The sequence below is a fragment of the Cyclopterus lumpus genome, chromosome 6 (assembly GCF_009769545.1).
Source record: "Cyclopterus lumpus isolate fCycLum1 chromosome 6, fCycLum1.pri, whole genome shotgun sequence".
Lineage (NCBI taxonomy): Eukaryota > Metazoa > Chordata > Actinopteri > Perciformes > Cyclopteridae > Cyclopterus > Cyclopterus lumpus.
Window position 1 is genome coordinate 22,000,449 of NC_046971.1, and position 23,255 is coordinate 22,023,703.

General features: G+C 43.9%; 1 protein-coding gene across 3 annotated transcripts in view; it reads left to right on the top strand.

The window, feature by feature from the left end:
* mical2b (microtubule associated monooxygenase, calponin and LIM domain containing 2b) overlaps positions 1-23,255 on the top strand; it is a 46,405-nt gene that overhangs the window by 6,754 nt on the left and 16,396 nt on the right. The window contains exons 3-20 of one of the 3 annotated variants that reach the window (XM_034534616.1): positions 5,873-6,271; positions 9,111-9,318; positions 11,717-11,833; positions 12,358-12,459; positions 12,816-12,971; positions 13,055-13,155; positions 14,333-14,590; positions 14,706-14,821; positions 15,597-15,723; positions 15,974-16,064; positions 17,566-17,713; positions 19,188-19,393; positions 20,885-20,979; positions 21,258-21,326; positions 21,436-21,564; positions 22,494-22,646; positions 22,737-22,994; positions 23,100-23,225. In XM_034534616.1, coding sequence (XP_034390507.1) covers positions 6,008-6,271; positions 9,111-9,318; positions 11,717-11,833; positions 12,358-12,459; positions 12,816-12,971; positions 13,055-13,155; positions 14,333-14,590; positions 14,706-14,821; positions 15,597-15,723; positions 15,974-16,064; positions 17,566-17,713; positions 19,188-19,393; positions 20,885-20,979; positions 21,258-21,326; positions 21,436-21,564; positions 22,494-22,646; positions 22,737-22,994; positions 23,100-23,225 — 2,724 coding nt within the window. In that variant the 5' untranslated portion in view covers positions 5,873-6,007. The other 2 variants (XM_034534617.1, XM_034534618.1) reach the window with 2 other exon arrangements.

Sequence of the window (23,255 nt, forward strand, 5' to 3'; positions counted from 1 at the left end):
TGAGCCAAACGACCATCACATGCATTGTTCTGAAAACCATTGTCATTGTAGTTCATTCAGGACTTTGTGGTCCCTTTGTCCAGATCTTGCCACTGCAGTGTGATTCAGTAGATTCAGTCGCTTCAACTCCCCCACATTCCAGCCCTTCGTACTTCCTGGTTTCAGAAGAAATTACTGCGGCCGGAGATAGTCGGCATCGTCGCTTTTCCCTGCAGAGACTGCACACTCTGCGGTCGGATTAAAATTCCCCGCATTTCAAAACCAAAGAATCTGCAACGGTGTTCTTTGCACCTCGTCTGCCTGTAGAGCCTCTCCTCACCAGTTCTGTCTCTCCGTGGGCCGTGCTTCTCACTCTGGGATTTTCCTCTCGCTCTCGGCATCTAGTCTGCAGGAACTTGTTGACTCGGCTTTAATCCCTCTCTCAGACGTACACATACACCTACACACCTACACACCTACACACACCTACACACACCTACACACACCTACACACACACACACACCTATAAACCTATACACCTATACGCCTACACACCTACACACACACACACACACACACCTACCGGTACACAGAGACTTCACACAACTAAAGTTTTGTTATGTTGTAAGGGATAACTTATCAAACATACATGTGACTAACACAGGGCCTCAATTTAAGTATCTCTGCACTGTGCTTTTTTGTGTAATGACTTTAATGAAAGATACTTTACATTTTTTATTTGTCTCTGAGCGTTGTAATGGAGATCCCAACAGCTATCTATCAGTGATCTCTGTGTGCTGCTTCAGAGTGAAGTATATACATATCCAATTTCCTAAGACTAACCCAACTCATCGGGGTTCTAGCATTACTCGCCTGCTTTCATTTTGAGGTCAGTTATTTTTAAAAATGCATCTGTGGGAAGAAAAAAAAAAACTCATTATGGAAATTCACTTTTTTTGCACTGCTCACAATGTTTTTCTTTGACGGCACTTCCTCTCTTCTGTAAACGGCATTTCCGAAACGCCATTGCAGGCTCCATGCTTTGAGCCTCTGCATCCATTCACCAGCTACTTACTACCTAGCTCCTATCGCCGTCCATTCTCAATACTGAGCCGTTGTCCAAATACATAGGTTTCAGCGAGGTTCCACCAAGGCTGAGGCAAGACCCGATCCCCCTCTGTCCACTGTAATTACGAATGACATAACCATTGAAGGTGTGCAGGAGTACAACCCGAAACCGAATGCCCACACCAATGCTAGGTTTGCTAAGGCTAAACGACGTCTCCACTTTTTATGGAAACCTAGAAGCTTGAATGAGGACAGAACGTTGCTGGTCATCCCGGCATATCGCAACAACACTTAATCTCTGGGTAGAGGCTCCGCCTGTGTTGCAGCTCTTTGCAGCTGAAAGATAATTTTATTGTTTGAAATAACTCTTGTTCCAAGCAGAGAAGCGGTTCAGACTCTTGTGTGTTGCATCTCTGTTTTAAAGTGCGTTGATGGAACTGATTGTGGTCATGGCACAACCCAGTTCCCTGAAGTCAAAAGACTGGACATGAGCCATTTTAGGTCATTATGACAGTAGATCACTATCTGACCCAACTGTGAATGTAATGTGTATCCTCTTTGTTCTTGTTTACACTGGCCTTTGGAAATTAAAAGTGTTTTATTCCAAAGAAATGATAAAAGTAGGCAATTTTGCGTCTTCGTTGTGAATGAAGCCCAGTGACACATTTGTCCTGCTCTTCTTGTCACCTGTACGCTCCAGTTCCTTGTGACTCAGGCGCTCTGGTAAGCTGATTCCAAGCTGTGTGATATTATAACCGTCACCCTCAACTTCCCGACACGACTTGTGTGACTTCTGACGAAGGGCTCGGCCATGCGGCCAAAACATTCCATCCTGATATTGGTCATTTCACCCTTGATAATCATGTTTATCATGATGAAGCACATAATAATTCAGTTCAATAAATAAATAGTTCATGAAATAACCAGTAAAGCCTATTTTTTTTTAAAAATATATATATATATATACTTTTTGTTGTAATACTTTTTTTGTAATACTTATTATTTGAGACAACAGCCAGCCTGGAAGGGTTAAACAAGTGAGGAACAAAAACGTGTTGATAAATCCGCTCCAGTGGTGTTGGTTGGCTATTTACTTCCTCCAGCCTTTATGCTAAGATGGTTTTCAAACACACATTTCTGTCTCAACGGGTGGGCAGGTGCACTGATCCCGGCACTGACACCTGGCCTTAACATCTAGTCCGCAATATCCTTCACATGCATATCAATAAATGCTGTTAAGTATCCTGTTACTTCTGAGAGGTTCTTGTATTGCAGGTCACACCTCCATTATGGACACTTGAAGCTACTGAAATAGCTGACTTGATTAACAAGTCATCCATTCAGCGTTCAGAAATAGATGTACATTATATGAATGTCCAGCGTTGATGGACATTCATATAATGGAAGACATGGGCGTCTATGGTATTGCGGACCCTAAGGGTCCAGTGGAGACACGACTAGGAAGTAGTATGTTGGAGAAGGAGATGTTGTGCAATCACTTATTGGGTCATTACAGTCATTGAAACTCTACTGACTGACAGAGTTCACAATTACCAAACAAAATAGTTTACATATTCTGTAATAGTTTTAAATGGGAATTGTTGTCATTTTAAACTGTATTACAATAGAACAGTAAAAGCAGATTGTAATAGAAAGATTTCTTCTTGATGATGATGTGTAAGAGATGAGCGCAGTGTAAATATTAGTACATGCATAAGCCTGGAAAACAGTCAAAATGTTAGTTGTACTGTCCCACTGTGTGTCTCCATGTCTACGTTCTACTAATGACTGGCCGCGTTAGACTTTCTCGTTGGCGGCATTTTGACGGACAGGGTCATTTAAATGTTTTAATTATAATAAGACATAGCCTTAGGGTTTATTTAAAGGTGGAGTTTGGGTTTCTAATCCAATACACTTTTTCATAATAATAATAATAATAATAAGATATTTTGACAACAATGTTTGAATACCAGGCTGACCAAGCCAATGAATCCACCAGTCAGCTGTTCGGTCCATCACAAACGGTTCCTGTGGTCTCAAATTTGCGAACATTTATTTATTTTATCACCTTTTTAGAACAGAAAAAAAAGTTAATTCATTGTAAATCAGATTGGAGAAGAAAAACATTTACATGTGTAATGCCCTCCCACTTGGCTGAACTTCCTGTTCCATGACTCCCAGAATGCACCCTACCAGATGTGGTCCAGCTTCCAAAGATCGTGATCTCTCCCATAGCTTTATGGCTCTGTGTACATCAGTGCACACGTAACTGTGTATTTTACTCTTGACCTGACTGGTTGGGGGTGGGGGGGGAATAGTGTTCCTCAGCGCCAGACAAAAGTAGGACAGTCGGTCCCTGAGTTGATATCAGGATGTTATTTCCAAACAAATTCCTCAACTCTCCTCGTTTCCATTTCTTCATTTTTGTCCCACAGCTCCCTGCGCTGTGCTTCAGGGATATTCTGGACAAGATGAAAAACCATTCGGCAGAGATTGGAGGGCAGTTGTCAGTAAATGGTTCTACTCTACTGCTAACACCTTTTATTTACCGATACTCTCAGTAAAGCAGGCATCGTCGGCTTTGGAATTTTTATTTTTATTTTTATACCTTGACTTGGCATGAAAGATCAAAGGGGTGTGTGTGTGTGTGTGCGTGTGTGATGGAGTTCTGGGGGGGTCATTGTAATCGAGAGACTACTGTGTGCTGCCAAACTGAGACCTGAGACCCCCTCTGGGCCACTCAAAGACTTACAACAGAGAGTGTGGGTTTCTTGCGGGGCGGTGGAATAGCTGTGTGGCACAAACTAAAGGGACAGCCCACTTGTGTGTGTAACAGTATCTTTTTCCCAGCTCCTTCAGAGTCCGTGTCTGTAATAGAGAGAATAATGCTGCGAGGCTTCCAGCGATCGGGATCTGAAACTTAACGTTGACGGAGATGTTATCTCAAAAAAAGAATCGCTTGGCATCGGCTTCAAATGACTTAAGAGTCTGTTGTTGTTGTTGTTGTTGTTGTGTAGAGGTTGGGACATAGGAGGAATCCGTTGGTTAAATCCAGGTTGTTGTTTTTTCCCCCAAAGAAAACTTTTGGTCTCTGAAATCTACAATTGTTTTAAAATATGATTTTTTTTTTTAACGTGAATTGTTGCATGCAGTTACAGCTTTAGGTGAAGCATTTATAGAAGATGAAATCTCTGTTGTATTCCAATCACTTCAAGGGATTTAAGGTGGGCTCAAAGTGTAAGAGCCAAAGCGGGCGCAATCAGGTTAAGAGAGGCCCATTAGCTGGAAGCACTCTGACTTTTAGTTTTAGGTTTAAGGCCTGAGGGCAGTATGGAAGTACTGCAAGTGGTTAAACTGGGGCTCAGTGGTGGAGCAGGGTTATCTTTCAATCAGAAAATCGGTGGTTCGTTCCCCGGCTCCGCTAGTCCATGACAGCCTGTGTTTTTTGTATCGTTTTTAAATCGTTTAATTCAATTTCATAAATAATTTTCCCAAATATGGTAAACACTGGAATCTATGCACGCAACATTTTTCCAAGTGTCCACTAATGTGCTGTGTACATTAACTATTAGATTGTTTACAGCCTCTCCTGTCCTCTCTTCTATGCTCTGTGTTAATTTTGTTCATATCATTAAAAGACTGACATAGAGAATGAGGAAAAATAAAGTGTTAGAAACTCAAGACACAAATATGAACCTGGCAAAAAAAAAGAAGAGCGTGACGTGTCTCCTTTTAAAGCGTCCACAGCTGAATCCATAAAAAAAAAAAAACAATGTAACAAATGGCAACGTGAAAGAGGTCGTTCATAACAATGAAACTACAGAGAATCATCAGTAGGGGCCGTGGTGCTCCCCTGACCCTACGTGAGCTGCGGGGGCTGACGGAGGATGCAATGCTGTGCACATCTGATGCCTCTACAGTCATGTTTTCTTCTGTTTTCATTGCTCGCGTGGGCTCTGACCGTGTGACTGTTTGGTCTGGAGCCTTCGAGCTTCTCCCTGAACGCCCTCCAAGCGCACTCGCTGTCATAATCCTATCAGGCTTTCAGTGGTGCGGGGTGAGGTGGGGGGGGATATCTTTGTTGTAGAGAGAGAAACATAAAATATGCGCAGCTCAATTGATGACTGTTTGAACTCAACTGCAGGGTTGTTGTTGTTGGCTGGAGTTCCAGTCGTGTTCATGGGATGTATGGTCAAAGCTGTGCAGGACAGGACACTCTGGCTACACAAGGCAACACTTTAACAAATGTATGTTCAGCGCGAGCTGCAGACATTCCTTGCATTTTGAATGTGACCTCCCTCTTTTATATGATGTCAAAGTTTCCCACTACATAGTGTTTGTCCTCATGTTTTGCAGAGGATCATTAACACAGACCCTGTGAGGGGGATTCTGTCCGATGCAAAAGTACAACATGTATTAGAGCAGGACTTTCTTTAGTAAGGAGCTTTTTTTTAAACCGAAGCAGGAGACAACCTCCGGTTCCACCAAGTGAAGCCGCTGCGGAAGAGTCTCAAAACCTGCATTTTCTCTACTGACCAGCAAGGGGTGACTCCTCTGGTTGTATAGAAGTCTATGAGAAAATGACTCTACTTCTCTCTTGATTTATTACCTCAGTAAACATTGTAAACATGAGTTTATGGTCTCAAACAGACTATAAAGCAGAGCATGCTTTAGGGGCAGGGCTACTGTGATGGACAGGTCCCTACCATAGCCACACCCGGTTTTATGTTATATATATTATGTATGTATATATAATGATTGATTTTTCATTTCCAATCTCCTGTATCTGTCTTCATATCTTTTTTTGTTATTTGTTTGTTTCAGAACTAGCCGAGCATGACGGCACACACTGCGTCATAGGACTCCAGCGCTGAAGGCGTGGAAGGAGTGACCAGGAAAAGGAAGAAGAGCGAGAAAGAGATTGTGCCCTTTTTTTTCTTCTTTTTAGCATCAGAGGTGATGGGTGAGACGGAAGATGAGCGTACGGCGCAGGCCGGCGTTCTCTTTGAGAACTTTGTCCAGGCGTCCACCTGCAAAGGCACTCTGCAGGCCTTCAGCATCCTCTGCAGGCAGCTGGACCTGGACCCTCTGGACTACAGCAACTTCTATGGCTCGCTGAAAGCGGCGATCAGCAGCTGGAAGGTGAAGGCCCTGTGGACCAAACTGGACAAAAGAGCGCAGCACAAGGTCTACAACCAGAATAAAGCCTGCCAGGGCACCAGGGTAAGAGGGCCTGCTCTGGAGTTTGAGGCTACTAATCGATATGGGGAACCTTAGCGCGTCTAATATAATGGGAGGGTATTCACGCCTGTCTGAGCCATTAGCAGCTACAATTATTTTATTTTTTTCAGGACAACACTGCAAGTTTTTAGGCGGTTTTAATGCAACCGGCAAAATGAGCAGTAACTTAAAGGTGCCCCCTTTGAGATGTGGCCACATGCTTCAAAGAAACAGGGGGCAACATTTCACCTCTACAGAAAGATTTTCATTGCGTCCTCTTGCGGCAGCTCTGGGAGACGTACCTTCTGTTAGCGGAGCTGGAGCAACCTGAGCTGGTGCCTGGGGGGGCTTCCCCGACTCCCCGCCCAATCTAACTGGGGTTTTTATCCTACTTGCTGCAGCTAACCGCTAACTGAAGCCCCGTATTCTGGAGCTGCCCTCCTCCCAACGGAGGCAAAGACGAGAATACGGGTTGTTTTCTCATTTCTGCCAATTTGGATTCAATCCTATGAACAAATGATCAAAACGGAACTTTAACGTGACCAACAAGCCCTCGGTACTACGGTGACTCACTATCGCCTCTCGAGATCCTAGTGGTATTACAAGACAGGATGGACCGTGGGCTACTGAGCACGCTTATTTCAGTAGATGTCTCTGCAACACAAGATATCTATGTCACCGTTTCACATTCTGTTGATGTTAGTTGGTGGGAAAACATCCTGTGTAGCATTATTTAGTGTTAGATACAACAATTGGAAAGAGACTGATCAGTACAAAAAGCTTCTTAAAATAAAAAAATTATATATATATAATTTAAAAAAAATAAAAAAATATATATATCATTTAAAACTTTTTTTGTAACATTTGAATAAAGAAATATATACGTTAAAAATGATTTTATATTTTTTACGGCATTATGGTTTATTTGTTCAAATCCCTATTTTTAACCTTTACCAATGTAAAAAAATACATTCTATTTTATTGCCAAGTATGTTACAGACTGCAGAATTTGGCTGGGTGATTGGTGTGTGACAATAACAATTATAGAAATAACGGGTACGTTAAAACAAGTATGTTATTAAAGTTACATGAAAATAATAAATTGGAGAAAAGTAATCTTAACTTTGAGAGGCTGTATTTTGTATTTGGCTCAATCCGAGGCCTTGAATTCAGGTTTCAGTTCATACTTCATGTGCAAGATATCTTATATTAGTTATTTTATGTAATGTGCTGATTTGTCTCATTGTCCGACCACGTGTGCCTAAGTATTATAAGCAGCACGTTTTGCCTATTGTTGGAATGACTTCATATCTGAAAGGGAACGATAAGAGTCCTGAGGGGAACGAGTCCTGCAGAGGGGAGATTAACCGAGATGGGTTGAGCTGATGGGCGGGCCAAAAATAACATCTCAATTATTATCCTAGACATTTTTGTGGGAGAAACCGCTATTTGGAGGAAGACGGTAGACCCTCTAGCTGGGTGGGCGCTCTGTTTTCTGTAATTCTGTGTTGTCTGTGTATTTCGTTCCATTCAATGGAAGACGCCACACATCATACTTCCAAAAGTAGTTTAAGCCAACCTTTCCCAGATGGCTGCGCTGACTGTTTTACCAGATAATTCTCATCACTGTCAACTGGCGAACGAGCACGTCGAACTGGAAATGAGCCGTTGACTGTAATCACATCGGCCCTTTGGGACCTTTCCAGATGAAGCTTTTTCTTCCCGTCTGCTGCTGGTCTCTTCTCATTTAGTCCAAAAGCAGATAAAACATCAGTGGCGGTTACGACTGTAGACTATCAGCATGTTCCACACTGTCTTATAATGCTATAACCAACGTATGCACACTCACCTTTCGCAATGTGTTGCTTTTACTTTTTTTTATTGTGTGGTCAAAACAAAAGCAAACACAACATTGACATATAAAGTTTTAAAAAAAGTTGTCAGCAAATTCAATTCTGACCAATTGAGAATATTGGACAATATTTATTGTCTAATATTCGCCGACACAGTTGGGGTCTGTGGGTTTGTCACAAGAGCGAGCACCTTTCTCATTGCACATTATTTGATCCATTGTTGATTTAAAAATATTGATTAGTGCATCTTAAACAATTAAATGCATCGAAGCATATTGCCATTTTATTTCTCCTTAATTTTGATCATATTAGCAATTTCCAACCATGCAAGGAAACTGAGAAAAGTGTTTCAATCTCTATTTCCTGGAGGCTTTATTTATACTCACGCTTACATAAAGACGAGTGTAACCCATAGATATGCCCATAGGCTGTAGGTAACCGGCAAAATCCAAAAACCAACCTGCACAATGCCGAGGAGGGATTGTAATCCTCGGTAAAGTCGTATCTCATATTCATATACTACCTTATTGCCTCTGTACAAGCCCTGTAAAGAAACAATGCATTATAAAGACCCTTGGAAGATAAATATCTTGGAAGTGATTTTGATTTGACTGCAAAATATTTACTCAAAATAAAGATATTCAAGACCTCCAGTTTCTAAAGCATTTTAAAAACGAATGTATAATCCCGAAACATGTGAGCTGTTTGTGAAGTTACACAAATTCAGAGGTGCACGACCACCTGGTAGGTGACCACGCGTAATTCTCTGTTGCTCGCGTCGGCAAGTATGAACTCTATAACTATAACCATAACCACTACCAGCTTAATCCTAGCCTCTACCCTAACCGTAACCTAAACCTAACCTCACTGAAACCTTAAACCATGTCTTCATACTAAAATGTCATAACCCCACGTTATGGGGACGTGCAGTTTGTTCCCAAAAGGAAGGCGAGTAAACCCCCAGTAACACGAACACACTCTTCATTCAGTGCCTGGTCATCGGTGGCGGCCCTTGCGGCCTGCGGGCGGCCATCGAGCTGGCCCTGTTGGGCTGTAAGGTGGTGGTGATCGAGAAGAGGGACACCTTCTCCAGGAACAACGTGCTCCACCTCTGGCCCTTCACCATCCACGACCTCCGGGGCCTCGGAGCCAAGAAGTTCTACGGCAAGTTCTGCGCGGGCACCATCGACCACATCAGTGAGTGTAAACCCGTGTCCGCTGTTTCTCAACTCCTTTCGCTTTGGTCCTTTTTTATTAATGCGTCTATCATGAAGAGAGAGTGGGGAAGTTTTACTGACGCTTTCTTTTTTCTTATGGTGCTCTGCTAATGAATATAACTTGTTCCTTAGCTTAAATAATTTGTAAAACAAACAACGTATTTAATCTTGGGGGCAGGATGCTTTTTATAAAGTCACTTGACCAACCAATGGGAGATTTCATTCATTTGTAATGTATTGCTCTGTTCACTTTCTGTAACCATTATGGAATTAGCAAGCTACCTAGCTTTCCAGCTGTCCACTAGTTAGCGTTAGGTTGTTAAATTGTACTATTTTACTTTGGCTCTCTACGCTTCGTAACGTTCCCTTCAATGTTTTGTTTTTGTAGTTATTGGAAAAACCCGGTTTAGTTTATACGGAAGTTAGCCTGCTACAACGGTCGCAATGGGAACCGCAAAGGGAACCGCTCTGACCATCCTGCCACTTTACTTGGATGGGAATGTCTCATCTACACCTATTTCTAATGTAAATAACAGAATATAGCCCCTGAATTTCTTTAAAGTAAAATCCCGGGACCTAAAAACCAAAAGATTGAGAAACCCTGTATTAGAATGTAGCTGTTCTATCTGCGTACTGCTGTTTTTACTTCCTGTTTCATAAAGGTTAGCGTGCGCTATACCCTGGAGTCATGCATAAGGACGACTGTGTGTGTCAAATCACTACGATACAGATAAATGTGACATCGTGTTGCCACAAAGCCAAAGCCGTCCTCACAAAAGTGCCTTTCATTTCTGCTCTCTATATTTAACATTGCGGCGTGACAAGGGCGGTATACTTGGCGACTGTGTGACTGTAACCTGCGAGAAGAGATTTTCCACCAGCCTAGTTTGGTGCAGTTTGTTTCTTCAGTCTTTTTCTCCCCAGTGGGATGTTTCCATTGGCGTCAAGTATTAATATCTGCTCTCAAAGACTGGCTCTTCCGAGGGTACGGCTCGTAACCCAAACTTATTCTCATCTAAAAGTGTAGCCATGTCTTCCACCAATAACTGCTGCTAAGAAAGCACCTGTGATTACCAGCCGCTGAGCTACAGTGTAATTGACCTCTCTAAACTCAGTCCAACATGTACCACATTCTAGAATTATAAGACTGACTTGGTGTTTAATCTTATTATTAGTGGAATGGTACATAATTGTACTGCCAGGATGTTGCTGATCTTTGACATGGTATAGTCTGTTCAGACATCCCCTGGGGTTGGGCGATATGTTTAAAATCTTCCTACCTTCCACTGTCGACCCATTATTGGTCGGTTTCCGATGTGTGATTCGTTTTAGTGCTGTCCCAGTTGCCCTTTGTGAACTGCGGCTCTCACTCGCTCTTCGAAGGTAGATTAAATTATCAAAGGAAAAATCGCCTCCAAACAAGCAATCGTCGATGTCCTCGGCTCGTCGCCAACAGCGAATGAATTTCAACACAAAGTTCTACACAGTGAGGAACACCAGAGACGAATGTTAAACTATGTTCTTGACAAAGTTAGAAACGTGGAAGTACCTGTGTATTTTAAATGTTTTTACACTAGTTTGTTATTGCCATTTAATAGTCTACATTCCTAGTGATGTATCTAAAAAGATTATAATATATCAATAAACACAAACAGTCTTGAGAGCAACGTCCGCTTCAAAGTTGTATTATCTATAATGTATATTATATCAGATAGATACATTTCGATGGCTGTATATTGGCAAGAATCTGGTGATACGATATGTATCATGATACAGGGGGTTACAATTCAATATATTACAAGGCACAACATTTAATTTATTTTTAAATCTAATTTAGGAAAACATTGTATGAAGAACGCACCACCATATATGCATAAAACCTCAGTCAAAAAGGAAATCACATTTCCCTATATCAGTAAAAGTAAATTAATATAATACAATTCTTTAGGGAAACAAATTAACTAAATAAAAATATAAACATATATATATATAGTGTATATACAGACAAAAAAACAGAGTACTAATGCAGTATCAAAACATAATATCGCGATACTCCAGTGTATCACTATTATAGATATTCTTCCACCCCTATCAATGGTGTCATTAAGCTAACCATTTCCTGTATTAGAACCTACAACCTGCTCTATTTATAGCTTTGTGATGAGATTACAGGAGGTGGATAACAGCACCCACTGGCATATGGTGCGGTTTATAAGTAGCACTGGCAGATCCAGTGATAACAACTTGCCGCCGTGAATAAATCAATGCTCAGTTACTCACCTCAAGCCTGGTTTAAAAACGCACTTTTGCATCATGTGCTTTTTAGATTCTACAACACCCGCATGTGTATTTTTGGTTGTTGTGCGTGTCCACTTCAGGTATCCGCCACCTCCAGCTGATGCTACTGAAAGTGAGTCTGATTCTGGGAGTGGAAGTCCACGTCAACGTGGAGTTTGTGAAACTGGCGGAGCCACCGGCAGACCAGACTGACAGCAGTAAGTCTGCGTATGTTAAAAGTCATTAGTGGCAGTGACACACAGGGATACATGTCAGCTGTACACGGAAATCTCCCTGCTCACAAAATACACATGTTAAAGTGATCAGAAAGTGGCCCCCAGAGGAGGCGTTTGCAGTGGCAGCATTTATAGCAAACTGCAATGCAGGTCTATTGATAGAGTCTGCTGATGGTTACATTTTAGTTCCACTTTGAGTTTGCATGCGTGTCCTATATATAGCGTGTGGACACTCTTTTGACTCTTAAACTCACTAGGAAACACACCCGAGCCTTTCGTCTACGAAGGAGGACTGGGCAACAGACTGTAGCTGCTGTGTGGTAGTTGGGAAATAAACACATAAACCTCATTTGGTCTGAAGAAAACACAAGTAACACTATAGAGTCCGCCGCATGCTTTCCAGTCTTTAAAGACCTCGGCGGCGTCACTTTAGGTATTCACCTGCTCCCTTTTTAAATGACACTCATATCATGGTGTAAAAAGGATCAAATCGGTTTGTCCCTCAGGTCCTGGGTGGCGAGCGGAAGTCCGGCCCCCCGGGCATCCCGTCGGCGACTTGGATTTAGACGTGGTGATTGGAGCGGACGGACGCAAAAACACACTGGACGGTGAGAATGAAACTAACCAGAGAGCTCACAGGCTGCGTTGTGGATTCACGTTTCAAGGGAGATCGACTTTGTGGTCTCGAAAAGTAATCGAGAGTGAACGTGTACGAGAACGTCATTCTGTCGGAGACGAGGTTGTGTGGGGTAAAACTATGGTTGGTTGATATGGATAAAAAAAGAGTCCTAGGAAAACGGTTTGTTCCTGACCCACACTTGATGTGTAGACCTACTGCAGCTAGGAGGCTCAGCAACTCTTTGAATATATTGTTTCTTGACATTTGACTTGCATTCCTATTGCTAAAACCACAGTTCTCCCTCTGCGTGGATCACCGCTGAGGCTTTTCTTTCTCTCCCTGCAGGTTTCGGCCACAAAGAGTTCCGAGGGAAGTTGGCCATCGCCATCACGGCTAACTTCGTCAACAGGAACACCACAGCGGAGGCCAAAGTGGAGGAGATCAGTGGCGTGGCCTTCATCTTCAACCAGAAGTTCTTTCTGGAACTCAAGGAGGAGACGGGTGAATTACGCCAGCAACCTTTTACTAAAACGTCTCACTTTCTCTGTCAAATCAACGGTGAAGTGAAACACTCTCGTTTTCAGGAATCGACTTGGAGAACATAGTTTACTACAAAGACAACACCCACTACTTCGTCATGACGGCGAAGAAGCTGAGTCTGCTGGACAAAGGCGTCATCATAAATGTGAGTTTACACATATGTAAGCGCAGCTGAATTAATTTTGAAACCTGATTTTGATTTAGTCTTAGACTAAAACGATAATAAAATGAACAACATTCTAGTCCAATATTTTTTATTTTCAAAACGAGGCGACGGCTAACATCTTTGTTTTGTACAGTTGGCGTGGTGACAGGTGTTTTAGCGTTGCACTCAACTGTGTGTGGGTGTGTCAGGGCGTGTGTGTGTGTGTCTGGGGGTGTCAGGGAATGTGTGCGTGTGTGTCAGGGCAGTGAGTGATGAGCCTCCATAAGGGGTGATAATGAAATGGTGCTCTAATTAGCTGCTCTCTGACACTTCTTCCGTGTCCCTCACACACACTCACAAAGACATTATTAGTCAGCGAGGGTTGCTGTCCTCTGGAGACAGATTAAACAAGGATATTATTATGGCATCAGGGTGCTGTGTGTTGTCAATCCTTCCACCCGGACAATCATCTGAAAACACACACACACACACACACACACACACACACACACACACACAGGTGTTGAAGCTCTGCCTTGCTGTGCCCGTAGCGGTCTCTATCTCATCTTACATCGTCTGTTAGCGCAGAGTGATACCTCACTGCGTCCGCATGTAGCCAAAGCTTCAGAGGCCTCATCATCCCCGATAATAGCTCACTAATTCAACAAACCGACCAACTCGCTCTTGTTACGTATGTTCCTCTTGCTTGTTCTTTTTTTTCTTTCTCCTCGAGAAATATTTACCTAATTTCATGCTGGTTCTCAGGAAGTTTTCATTTCTGATAAAAGCATGGGGTAGTGATGCATCATCTGGCTTTGTCAGCATATTAAAACAACATGAGATTATTAGATTATTATTATTTCAAAGGCTGATGGCATCACTCCTCGGGGTGGGGACCAATCGGTGAGCTCCAATGCCCAAAGGCAAGTGTGAATTTGTCATTGAAAGCTTTTATAGATTCCAAAGGAGCGAATAGAGTTAAACAATAACAGGTTCTTTCCTGTTTTAGCCTTAGCTGAATACTACAGTGCATTCACGACGACTTTGGTTTTACTGCCTTGCTAACTGGAAAGAGCCAGCTGCTGCTGAAAGCAAGGTTAATGTAGAAAGCAGTCATGTAGTTTGTGTCACTGATCTCAGCCTTAAACCCCCCCTCTCACCCCACATCTCAATACAGGACTACATAGAAACGGAGCGACTGCTGAGCCCCGGCAACGTAAACCAGGAGGCCCTGCGCTCGTACGCCCGTGAGGCGGCCGATTTCGGCACCAACTACCAGCTGCCGTCCCTGGACTACGCCATCAACCACTACGGGCATCCGGACGTGGCCATGTTCGACTTCACCAGCATGTACGCCTCGGAGAACGCCGCCTTGATCCGGGAGAAACACGGACACCAGCTGCTGGTCGCGCTGGTGGGCGATAGTCTGCTTGAGGTACGAGAGAGAGAGAGAGAGAGAGAGAGAGAGAGAGAGAGAGAGAGAGAGAGAGAGAGAGTGTGTGTGGTGTGGGTGTGGGTGTACATGCTGACATTGGGTTCTCTGTTTACAGCCTTTCTGGCCCATGGGTACAGGTTGTGCTCGGGGTTTTCTTGCAGCCTTCGACAGTGCTTGGATGGTGAGGGGTTGGGCACAGGGCAGGAGCCCTCTGGAGGTACTAGCTGAGAGGTGCGTGGGTCCATGTTCCACTTCCTGTACTTTTTAAATGAGCAAGATGAAAACACGCATCTAACCCTAATTAAGCTTTTTCAGCCACCCGATAGCCAAATCACTTGTCTGAAATGGGTATTTGTAGGCCCATTTATAAATGAATTAAATCACCAGGGATTTGGACAATTATGATAATTTATTAACAACAATATATCGTATCGTAACAATTGATAAGCTACTAGACTCCATTAACAGAAACAATAATTACAGTTTTTCTTTCCTCTGTTCCAAGGCCTGAAAACAATGACCAGCTTGCTGTGAAACTTTGTGTTGAAGGTCATGCTCCTCAGAGGAAGAATGCGACCCTGTGGCCTTTGCTCCTGCTCCGCATTCAGTCAAAACTTTGCACATGTACTGAACAACTAAGAAAATGTAAAGAGCAAATGGGCTCATCATGCACTGACCACATTCATGCTCCTCAGAGGTTGGACCGTATCTATTTTGGAAACCATTTAAACTATGCACATGTTTTCCAGTGGATACTTTGTTACTTTGGTACTTTATATATTTTTTTAAATACTAAAAGTGGCTGAAAGCATTTCCTGTCACATGACTATGAATAGCCTTGTTATCGCCCGCTTGACACGTCTGGTGTGAAGGTGAATTGTGATGTCCATTTCCTGTTTCCTGTTAACGGCCGCATAGTTTTTGCTTCCAAATCGGTGTTTGCCGTCTTCGGTGCGGCGCTCACACATGTGAAGCTGCTGGAGTCTCATCTGCCATGTTTCCTCAGGGAGAGTGTCTACCGGCTGCTGCCTCAGACCACCACAGAGAACATCAGCAAAAACTTTGAACAGTACGCCATTGACCCCGCCACCCGCTACCCCAACCTCAACTCCAGCTGTGTTCGGCCAAACCAGGTCAGTGCCCACACTCTGAGATGGTTTTGGTGCTCAGCGACGGCAATTTTAGGTTGTAATGTAGGTCTCATTTGAGTGATTTTAAGAATGATTTGTGGTGCGTGTTGAAACCTCGGATGTCGGGCATCTTTTAAAGAAGATTTCTGCTATGACGAACTTGTCTGATTGAGTGTGATCAAGTCTGAATTCAACGTTTCTTTTCATATCTTCTCCCGTGCTTCTCTCCTCCTCCAACGGTGTCTTCCTTCAGGTGCGTCACCTGTTCATTGATGGCCATCAGGACTCGTGTCGCCTGGAGAGAGGAGGACACACACGGAGATCCGTGAACTTGTCCAGAAGAGGTGTGGTGATTCAGTCCGACCGACGCACTCTGTGTCGCCGTGCATGAAAAATATTGAGATATTTGGGGGTGGGGTGGGGGGAGTTGATTATGATTTCAAGTCGAGATGAAATTAAAAACAAAAAAAAGCCTTTTAGATCCCATCTCCTGTCACTTACATACAAAAAAATAAATAATTATCTATCTATCTATCTATCTATCTATATATATATATATATATATATATATATATATATATATATAGATAATTTCTTCATTTTCCTTTCTTCCTGCGAAACAAAATAAGGCGTGTGTCTACGTAAGCTAGTACCGACCAACTTCAACCGGTGACATCCGTCAATCAATCTCAAAACCCCTTTTTTAGCAACAAAGTTTGCGCTGCAGTCTAAGCCCGTCCACCTTTTTTTGTGGTCCAATAAAATCCGAAGGAGTCTATTTAAAATCCCCCCTGTAAAGTGTTGAGAATGTACTAAGTGATCATAGTGACAGTGTGTTCACGCTGCTGTAATAACAGACTGTAGATGCATCAAATATCTTTAGTCTCATCTAAGTCCCAGGATGACGCACCTCATCCAAGACAATACGGCTGTATAGCGTCACGCCCTAAAATGTGGGTCAGATGCGGTGCCTCTCTCAGACATGTGCCGACCTGCTCTGCTTTGCACCAGCAGGGTCGGACTGGGAGGTTTCTCCCCGAGGGGAACGAGTCATTGTTTAGTCACAAGTGTAAGCAGCATTAAGGAGATTACGGCTACTCGGCAGCAGCAGAACAAGGCTATAAATGCAACCATGACATATAATCACCTCGTGTTATGATGTCATGGTTACATGGTTTGCAGCAGCTAATCTTGCACAGCCCAAAATAACAATATAAGCATTTATTTTGAATTGCGTGTCCGGCTCCCTGATGAACGGAAGGCCAAAGTATTCTGTTTTGGTCTCCGTCCTGAGAGACGTCCCTGGCTCCTCAGTTTCTACCCATCGGGGCTCGGAGACAGAACGAACTCGAGAGCTTTCGCGATAAAATGTCCCACGACAGTGATGATAGATTTCTGAGATGGATGTTTGGTAAAGTTTTTTTCTTCTAAACCCAAAAGATAATACCCAGGTGCCGTCTCCTTTTGCTACCGCTGCCGCTGTAAAATGGCGGATGAATTGTTCTTAGTCTTGCAACCCCAAACACCGAATAACTCTCATACTATCAGCATGTTTTAGTTTTTACAATCGGCATTTGGAAAGTCTAGAAGATCCCCGCATGATTGATTTATTTACGGCTAAACGGGAAGTTAGCCGGCCTCCGGTGCACATGCTCAGAAGTAGCGTGCAGCAGTGAGAAGGCCATCAGGAGTGGTAAATACGGATGTGCGGCAGATTGTTTATTTTTAATAATTCGCCAGTTTGTTCCTCGAGCTGAATACATTGGCAAGGTTCCTCTGCTTTAGGCTCTTGAGACGATTCAAGTCTTTCAAGTCACAAGCTCCGTTTGTCGATTCCTGGCACAGACTCGGAGGTGCGTCCCGGCCGGCTGCTGACCTGGTGTCAGAAGCAGACTCAGGGCTACAGAGGGGTGGACGTCACCAACCTCACGTCCTCCTGGAGGAACGGCCTGGCCCTCTGCGCCCTCATCCACCGCCAGAGGCCCGAGCTCATGTAAGCACGCACGCACGCACGCAACAAGGAGCATTAAGGTGAGGGCAGGAAAGGTTGTAGAACTGTGATTACCTCAATATGTATGGAAATTGGAGCCTCCATTGTTTTTGTCCAACATTGCATGTGTTATACTGAACAAAAGATGTGTTTGAGTCTGAACTTTTGGCCGTGGCTGTGCCGTTTCCACAGAGGTGCAGAACTTCTATACAACAGTGAAGATCAAGGCCACAGAGAGCAAAGTGTTACAGGTTCTGAGGCTTAAGCTTTATTTATTCCCCGAATCTCACTGAGATCAAGATCTCTTTTGCAAGGGAGACCTTGGAACAAATCGCATACACACACACACACACACACACACACACAAGAACATTAACTAATTAATTTGAAACAATTATCACGCACACACACTATAATTACAGTAATGAGTGTCTCTAACTTAAAGCTGTTTTGCAGATCTGTCCGGTAGCCAATCAGAAACCAGTCTACCCATGTTCAAAGTCGGTATTAAGCACTTGTTAAAGCCAACCTCTGAGGTCGTGGTTATTAGCTTTGAACTAAATGACAGATGGTGAATATCTTTGCAGCTTAGGCATGCGATGATCCCTTCTAGATGCGGCTGGCGGCTAATAGGCATTGCAGTAGTCTGCAAGTTCTAAAACCCTTTTTCTGCTTTCCCTTTTGACCTCGGGTCGGATGTCATTTGACGAATAAAAAGACAATGGGTTTATTTTATCCCCATTTGATGGATGCTCCACTTTTAAGACTCCTGTCCATCCAAGCGATTTGTGGTGAGTTTAATACCGCTGACCTACTTTATCCAGTCCGCTGGCACACGACTGAGAAAGCAAATGAAAGTGTCCCGAGTGACGTCACTTCTTCGTGGAGGGACGCGTCATCTTAAATGCTCCATCCAGGCTAAGGCCGAGGTTACCTGTCACACAAAGCAGACTCTAGGTGTGGGCGGTCAATCCTCTAGTCCAACACTTAAAAACTTGGTCTTGGTCCCCAGAGGATGAACCCAGATCATTTAGGTGATCCCTCAGCTTTCCTACAAGATTAGTACATAAAGTACATTCATATGAAGATGAGCATTTTGCATTGCTAAACGTCAGAGGTCATTGTTTTGTAAGTCACATGTAAGTCTCAAGTCTTTGCACTCAAGTCCAAAGTCAAGACGGGCAAGTCCCAAGTCTCAAGTCACATTACAATTATAAAGTTAACCGTGTCTTCTCCAGTGCGTTAGGACCATGAAGGCCTCATGTGTGTATTCTTGTATTATCATCACATCAGGTAGTAGATGTGTACAGACAGCTAGGCAGGAAACTACTCTTTAACTCTACATGTCATTGTTTTATCTTTAACTCTCCATCACTTACTTGTCTTACTGGATGAACTGAGAGAACCAACTGTACATAATATCAGATACAGCAGCATCCCCTTACCCTAACCTCCTCTCGCTCTCGCTCTCCCTCAGCGACTACGACTCTCTGAACGAGGAGGACGTGGCGGGGAACAACCAGCTGGCGTTTGACCTGGCCGAGCGGGAGTTTGGCATCCAGCCGGTGACGAGGGGGAAGGAGATGGCCGCGGAGGCCGAGCCGGACAAGCTGCTGATGGTTCTCTACCTCTCCAAGTTCTTCGAGGCCTTCAGGAACTCCCCAGGAAACAACAACAACAACGGTCAGGCTCCTTCCTGCTTCTGTTACAGACGACCAAATACGCAGAAGCTCTTAAAGGGACAGTTCACCCTCAAATATAAGAAATACGTATTTGTCCTCTTAGCTGTAGTGCTGTTTGTCAATTTAGATTGATACAGGTATTAGGCCTTAATGATAACATATGTATTTTTAAGAATATACTCTATACTGAGTGTTATTATGTGAAACACAAGGCATTAAATGAGGCGTTAAACAGTAGTGTAAATGATAATGTAAAGTCTAAAGCTGAATGGAAAGTACTGATGGGGGCAGTGACTGTTTCTCACATGGATTGGTTCCATTAGAGGAAATTATTTTTTAGTAGTAAAATGTAGTGAACGCTAAGGACTGTAGAATGACAGTAGAAGCTATAACGAGCTTCCAAAATGACCATAGAATCTCTATTTGACTTCCCAAGCCCGCTTTGATGAAAGGAAACGACAAAGTCGCACCAGAATAAAGGGATTCAGCCATAAAGGTCTGGGTCCTCAATACAGGGCACGGAGGTCAGACACAGAAAAGGCAATAACAAAAAGAGTCTGTTGAAGTACATTCTGTTGAACCACTCTCTGGGACTACTTCATCCCCAGCGCGAGCTAGAGTTGCACGTTGCACAACCGTGCTCAGGTTCAGTCCATGCCGGAGAAATGACCGGTATGTCTGCAGAAACCTTATCCAGTGTCTCGCCGTGACTCCAGAGGCCCTCAGCTGGTCACGCCAGCGCTGTGAGCCCCCCAGCCTCGGCCATGTTTCCACCTTCTAGACCTTCCCATGACGCCCGCACTGCTGTCACCACGCAGCAACACACACCTCAGAGAGGCCTTCAGTGAACCACTTTCACGGTCCATTTGGTGGACCCCCTTCCCCGCCCCCCCCTCTCGCATTGTACTGGCAGCCTTAGCTATTGGCACTCTAAATCTTTTTTAATTCAATAAGGGTGTATAGTTTTGTTTGGGTTTTTCTTTTCACAGGAACTGGTTAAAGTGACTGTGAGAAACGTTTTATATGGTTATGAAACAGTCTCAATGTAATACAGATGTCTGTATGGGACCTACGAAAGGAAACGAGACCACCAGCTCGAAGATGGATTTGTATATAGTTATTCTTAAAGCCGCATTCCGCGCAAAATCTAAACTAAATCATGCATGATTATCAGAAACTCCTTCAGACTCCAGCGGGGGCTTCTGGCAGAGACCGATCCAGGCCCGTTGGAGGTATGGGAGGCACAAAGCGAAGGTTTCCTCGTAGCAGCTTTTAAATGGCTTGTGCAACGGTTCAGCTTCGAGTTTTGGTGGAGGACTTGGTGACAGCTGATAAGAGGTGGCTGTGAAAATAGAAAACAAAGGTCATGCTAAGGAATTTCAACGTTAATTGTACTTTAAAATAGTTTTTCTAAATCTTGACAATGTCCATTGCTTGTAAATGGTTGGAGCCTGGGTCTTTAATTTCTAATGGATCCGTGTTTGTATTCCAGGTTCGAGAGAACCAGATGAGAACAGCGAGGGGCATCCAGTTAAGACCCACCACAAACCGCTGAACCCGCCTCAGCCCAAGAAGAGGACGCCCAGGGTGAAGACAAATACCGTCACACTTCTACATTCCCATCCGCGTGAAGGGCTCGATCTCTTCCCCGCAGAACCCTGTTCACGGTCACTGGAATGTTGATTAGATAAGCTAAAGCTAATCAAGGCATAGTTTGTAGTTAGTCTCCAGTCTGCTGCGGGTTGATAAGAGAGACTCTCATGAACAGGTCGCAGATTTTGGGGGGCGGGTGGGTCCAGGTGAAAGGTTGTTAGAGCTCAACGCCCCTGCGACATGACCGTTCATTGTCCTGTCTGCTCCCACAGGATGACAACACGGCGGAGGACGATTCCATCAACAAGAGGCGGCGAAAGGGCAACCACTATCTCACAGAGGTGGGTTCAACGTGTACCAGTCCCACTTTGCTTTCCCCTGACGGGCCAGCCTGTAGCTCCCAGTTGATCCCACTCTTCTCCTCCCTCCTCCCCTCTGTAACCCACCCAGTTGTCCTGTCACAGTGCGCCCCCCGCTGGCGAGGACGGGGAGCTGCGAGAGAACAAGGTGCGCTCCATGGCAACGCAGCTGCTGGCCAAGTTTGAGGAGAACTCCTCGACTGGGAAGATGCGCAGCAAGGTGAGAGGACCAGAAGGGACTGCTTTTTTATGTATTTATTTTTGTTTTGTTTCAGCCATACTGGAAGAATTCACTCTCACTACAGCTGACAATGGAAGCAAAGAAACGCCTTCACATTTTAATCTTTAAAACAAGTTTTTATTTATTTGATGTATTTAGTATAGGAATATACGGGATACCGAGAATGTTTCTTCCTCTTTAGGAGATTTAATACATTTATTTGAATTCGATAATAATTTAACATCGAAACTGATGTGCTGCATATAATCTCATTAAGGCCTTGTAATATAGACAGAGATCTGATTGACTCTGTTCAAGCTGCTTGTCCTCAGTAGTTTGACTTTACGTGAATGATTTAAGTTTAACTCAAGAGTTTTATTTAAAGTACATTTGTTTTATTAATAAATAGGAACTATCATAAAGGGGTTTTCAGCGCAATATAAACTATGGCAATGCTATAAACTTAATGGCATGTGCATTTCATCTTTGAGTGTTCAGCAGTTAACCGTCCCAGTTGAATATATGTTTCTTTATGAGTTTCAAATTATTATGGCTATTATTTGTTTCCATACTTCTAATATAGAGTAGATGTAATAAAAGATGCTGTACTAAAAGCATACTGCTTCCAGGTGTGTCGCTATCGCTTTCTTGTCAATAAATATTTGAGAATCAAACAAAAAGCAATAATTTTAATAATAATTAGAGACCATGCTGAAATAGGGATCGCACTCCAAATCGGGTCAGATTTTTGGTGTCAAAAACAAAACAAAAATCTTCTTCTACTATGGTGCTTGTAATGTAACCATAATGTAGCCTTTACCTCCTCATCACTGACACTCTGTCGACTGCTATTCTGGTGCCGACTTTGTTCATCGCCTATTTATTTTCCTTTCCCATCATTCCTTCCTTTCCTCTCCACCTCGCGTCAGTCTGATGACCTATACAATCCCTCCTCCTCTCCTCCTCTCTCTGGGGAGGAGGAAGAGGAACTGGAACCGGACGGGAGGGACAACCCACGTTTTGCAAAGCCCAAGAATGTCCCCCCTCCTCCTCCTCTGCCTCCCACACGCCCCAAGTGGCAGGTATGCCCCTCCCCCTCCCGCCATATCAATATGTAACATTTGTGTTGAAACTATAATCCCGTGCCCCTCGTCTCTACTTCCTGTTTCCAGCCCTCCGTCTACCTCCGGCTGCTGGAGAACCCCAGTGCCGTGGTTCAGCAGGCCACTTCCCCCCGCTCCCTCAAACCCTCTCGCCCTCCGAGTCGCTCTCCTTCCCCCTCGCGGCCTAAGAGTGCGTTAAGTCCCCCTCGCACACCGAGCCCTAACGTTACTGAGTGCTACTACCCAGAACGCACCTCTCCCGACGTGACGGCCGGCCGTGTCTCTGCTTCAGACCGTGACCGTTCCTCCGAGAGCTCGACGCAGCAGGTGACTGTCAAGCGAGTTCTGGACAATATTCTTAATCAACCTTTTTTTTTGTTGCTATTTTTCCTTCCTGTCTGATTTTTATACCGTCACCCGCTGTCTGTGCAGAGCAAAGCCCAGAGAGCCTCCACTAAAGAATACTCTGCTCGGAGTATAAAAGAGCGAGCGGTCCTCCTCTCCTCCCTGTTTCCCGGGTCCAGCAGACCTCCTCCTGCTCCTCTCCCTGAATCCCAGGTCGTGTATTGTGACCTCTTTGCATTGCCG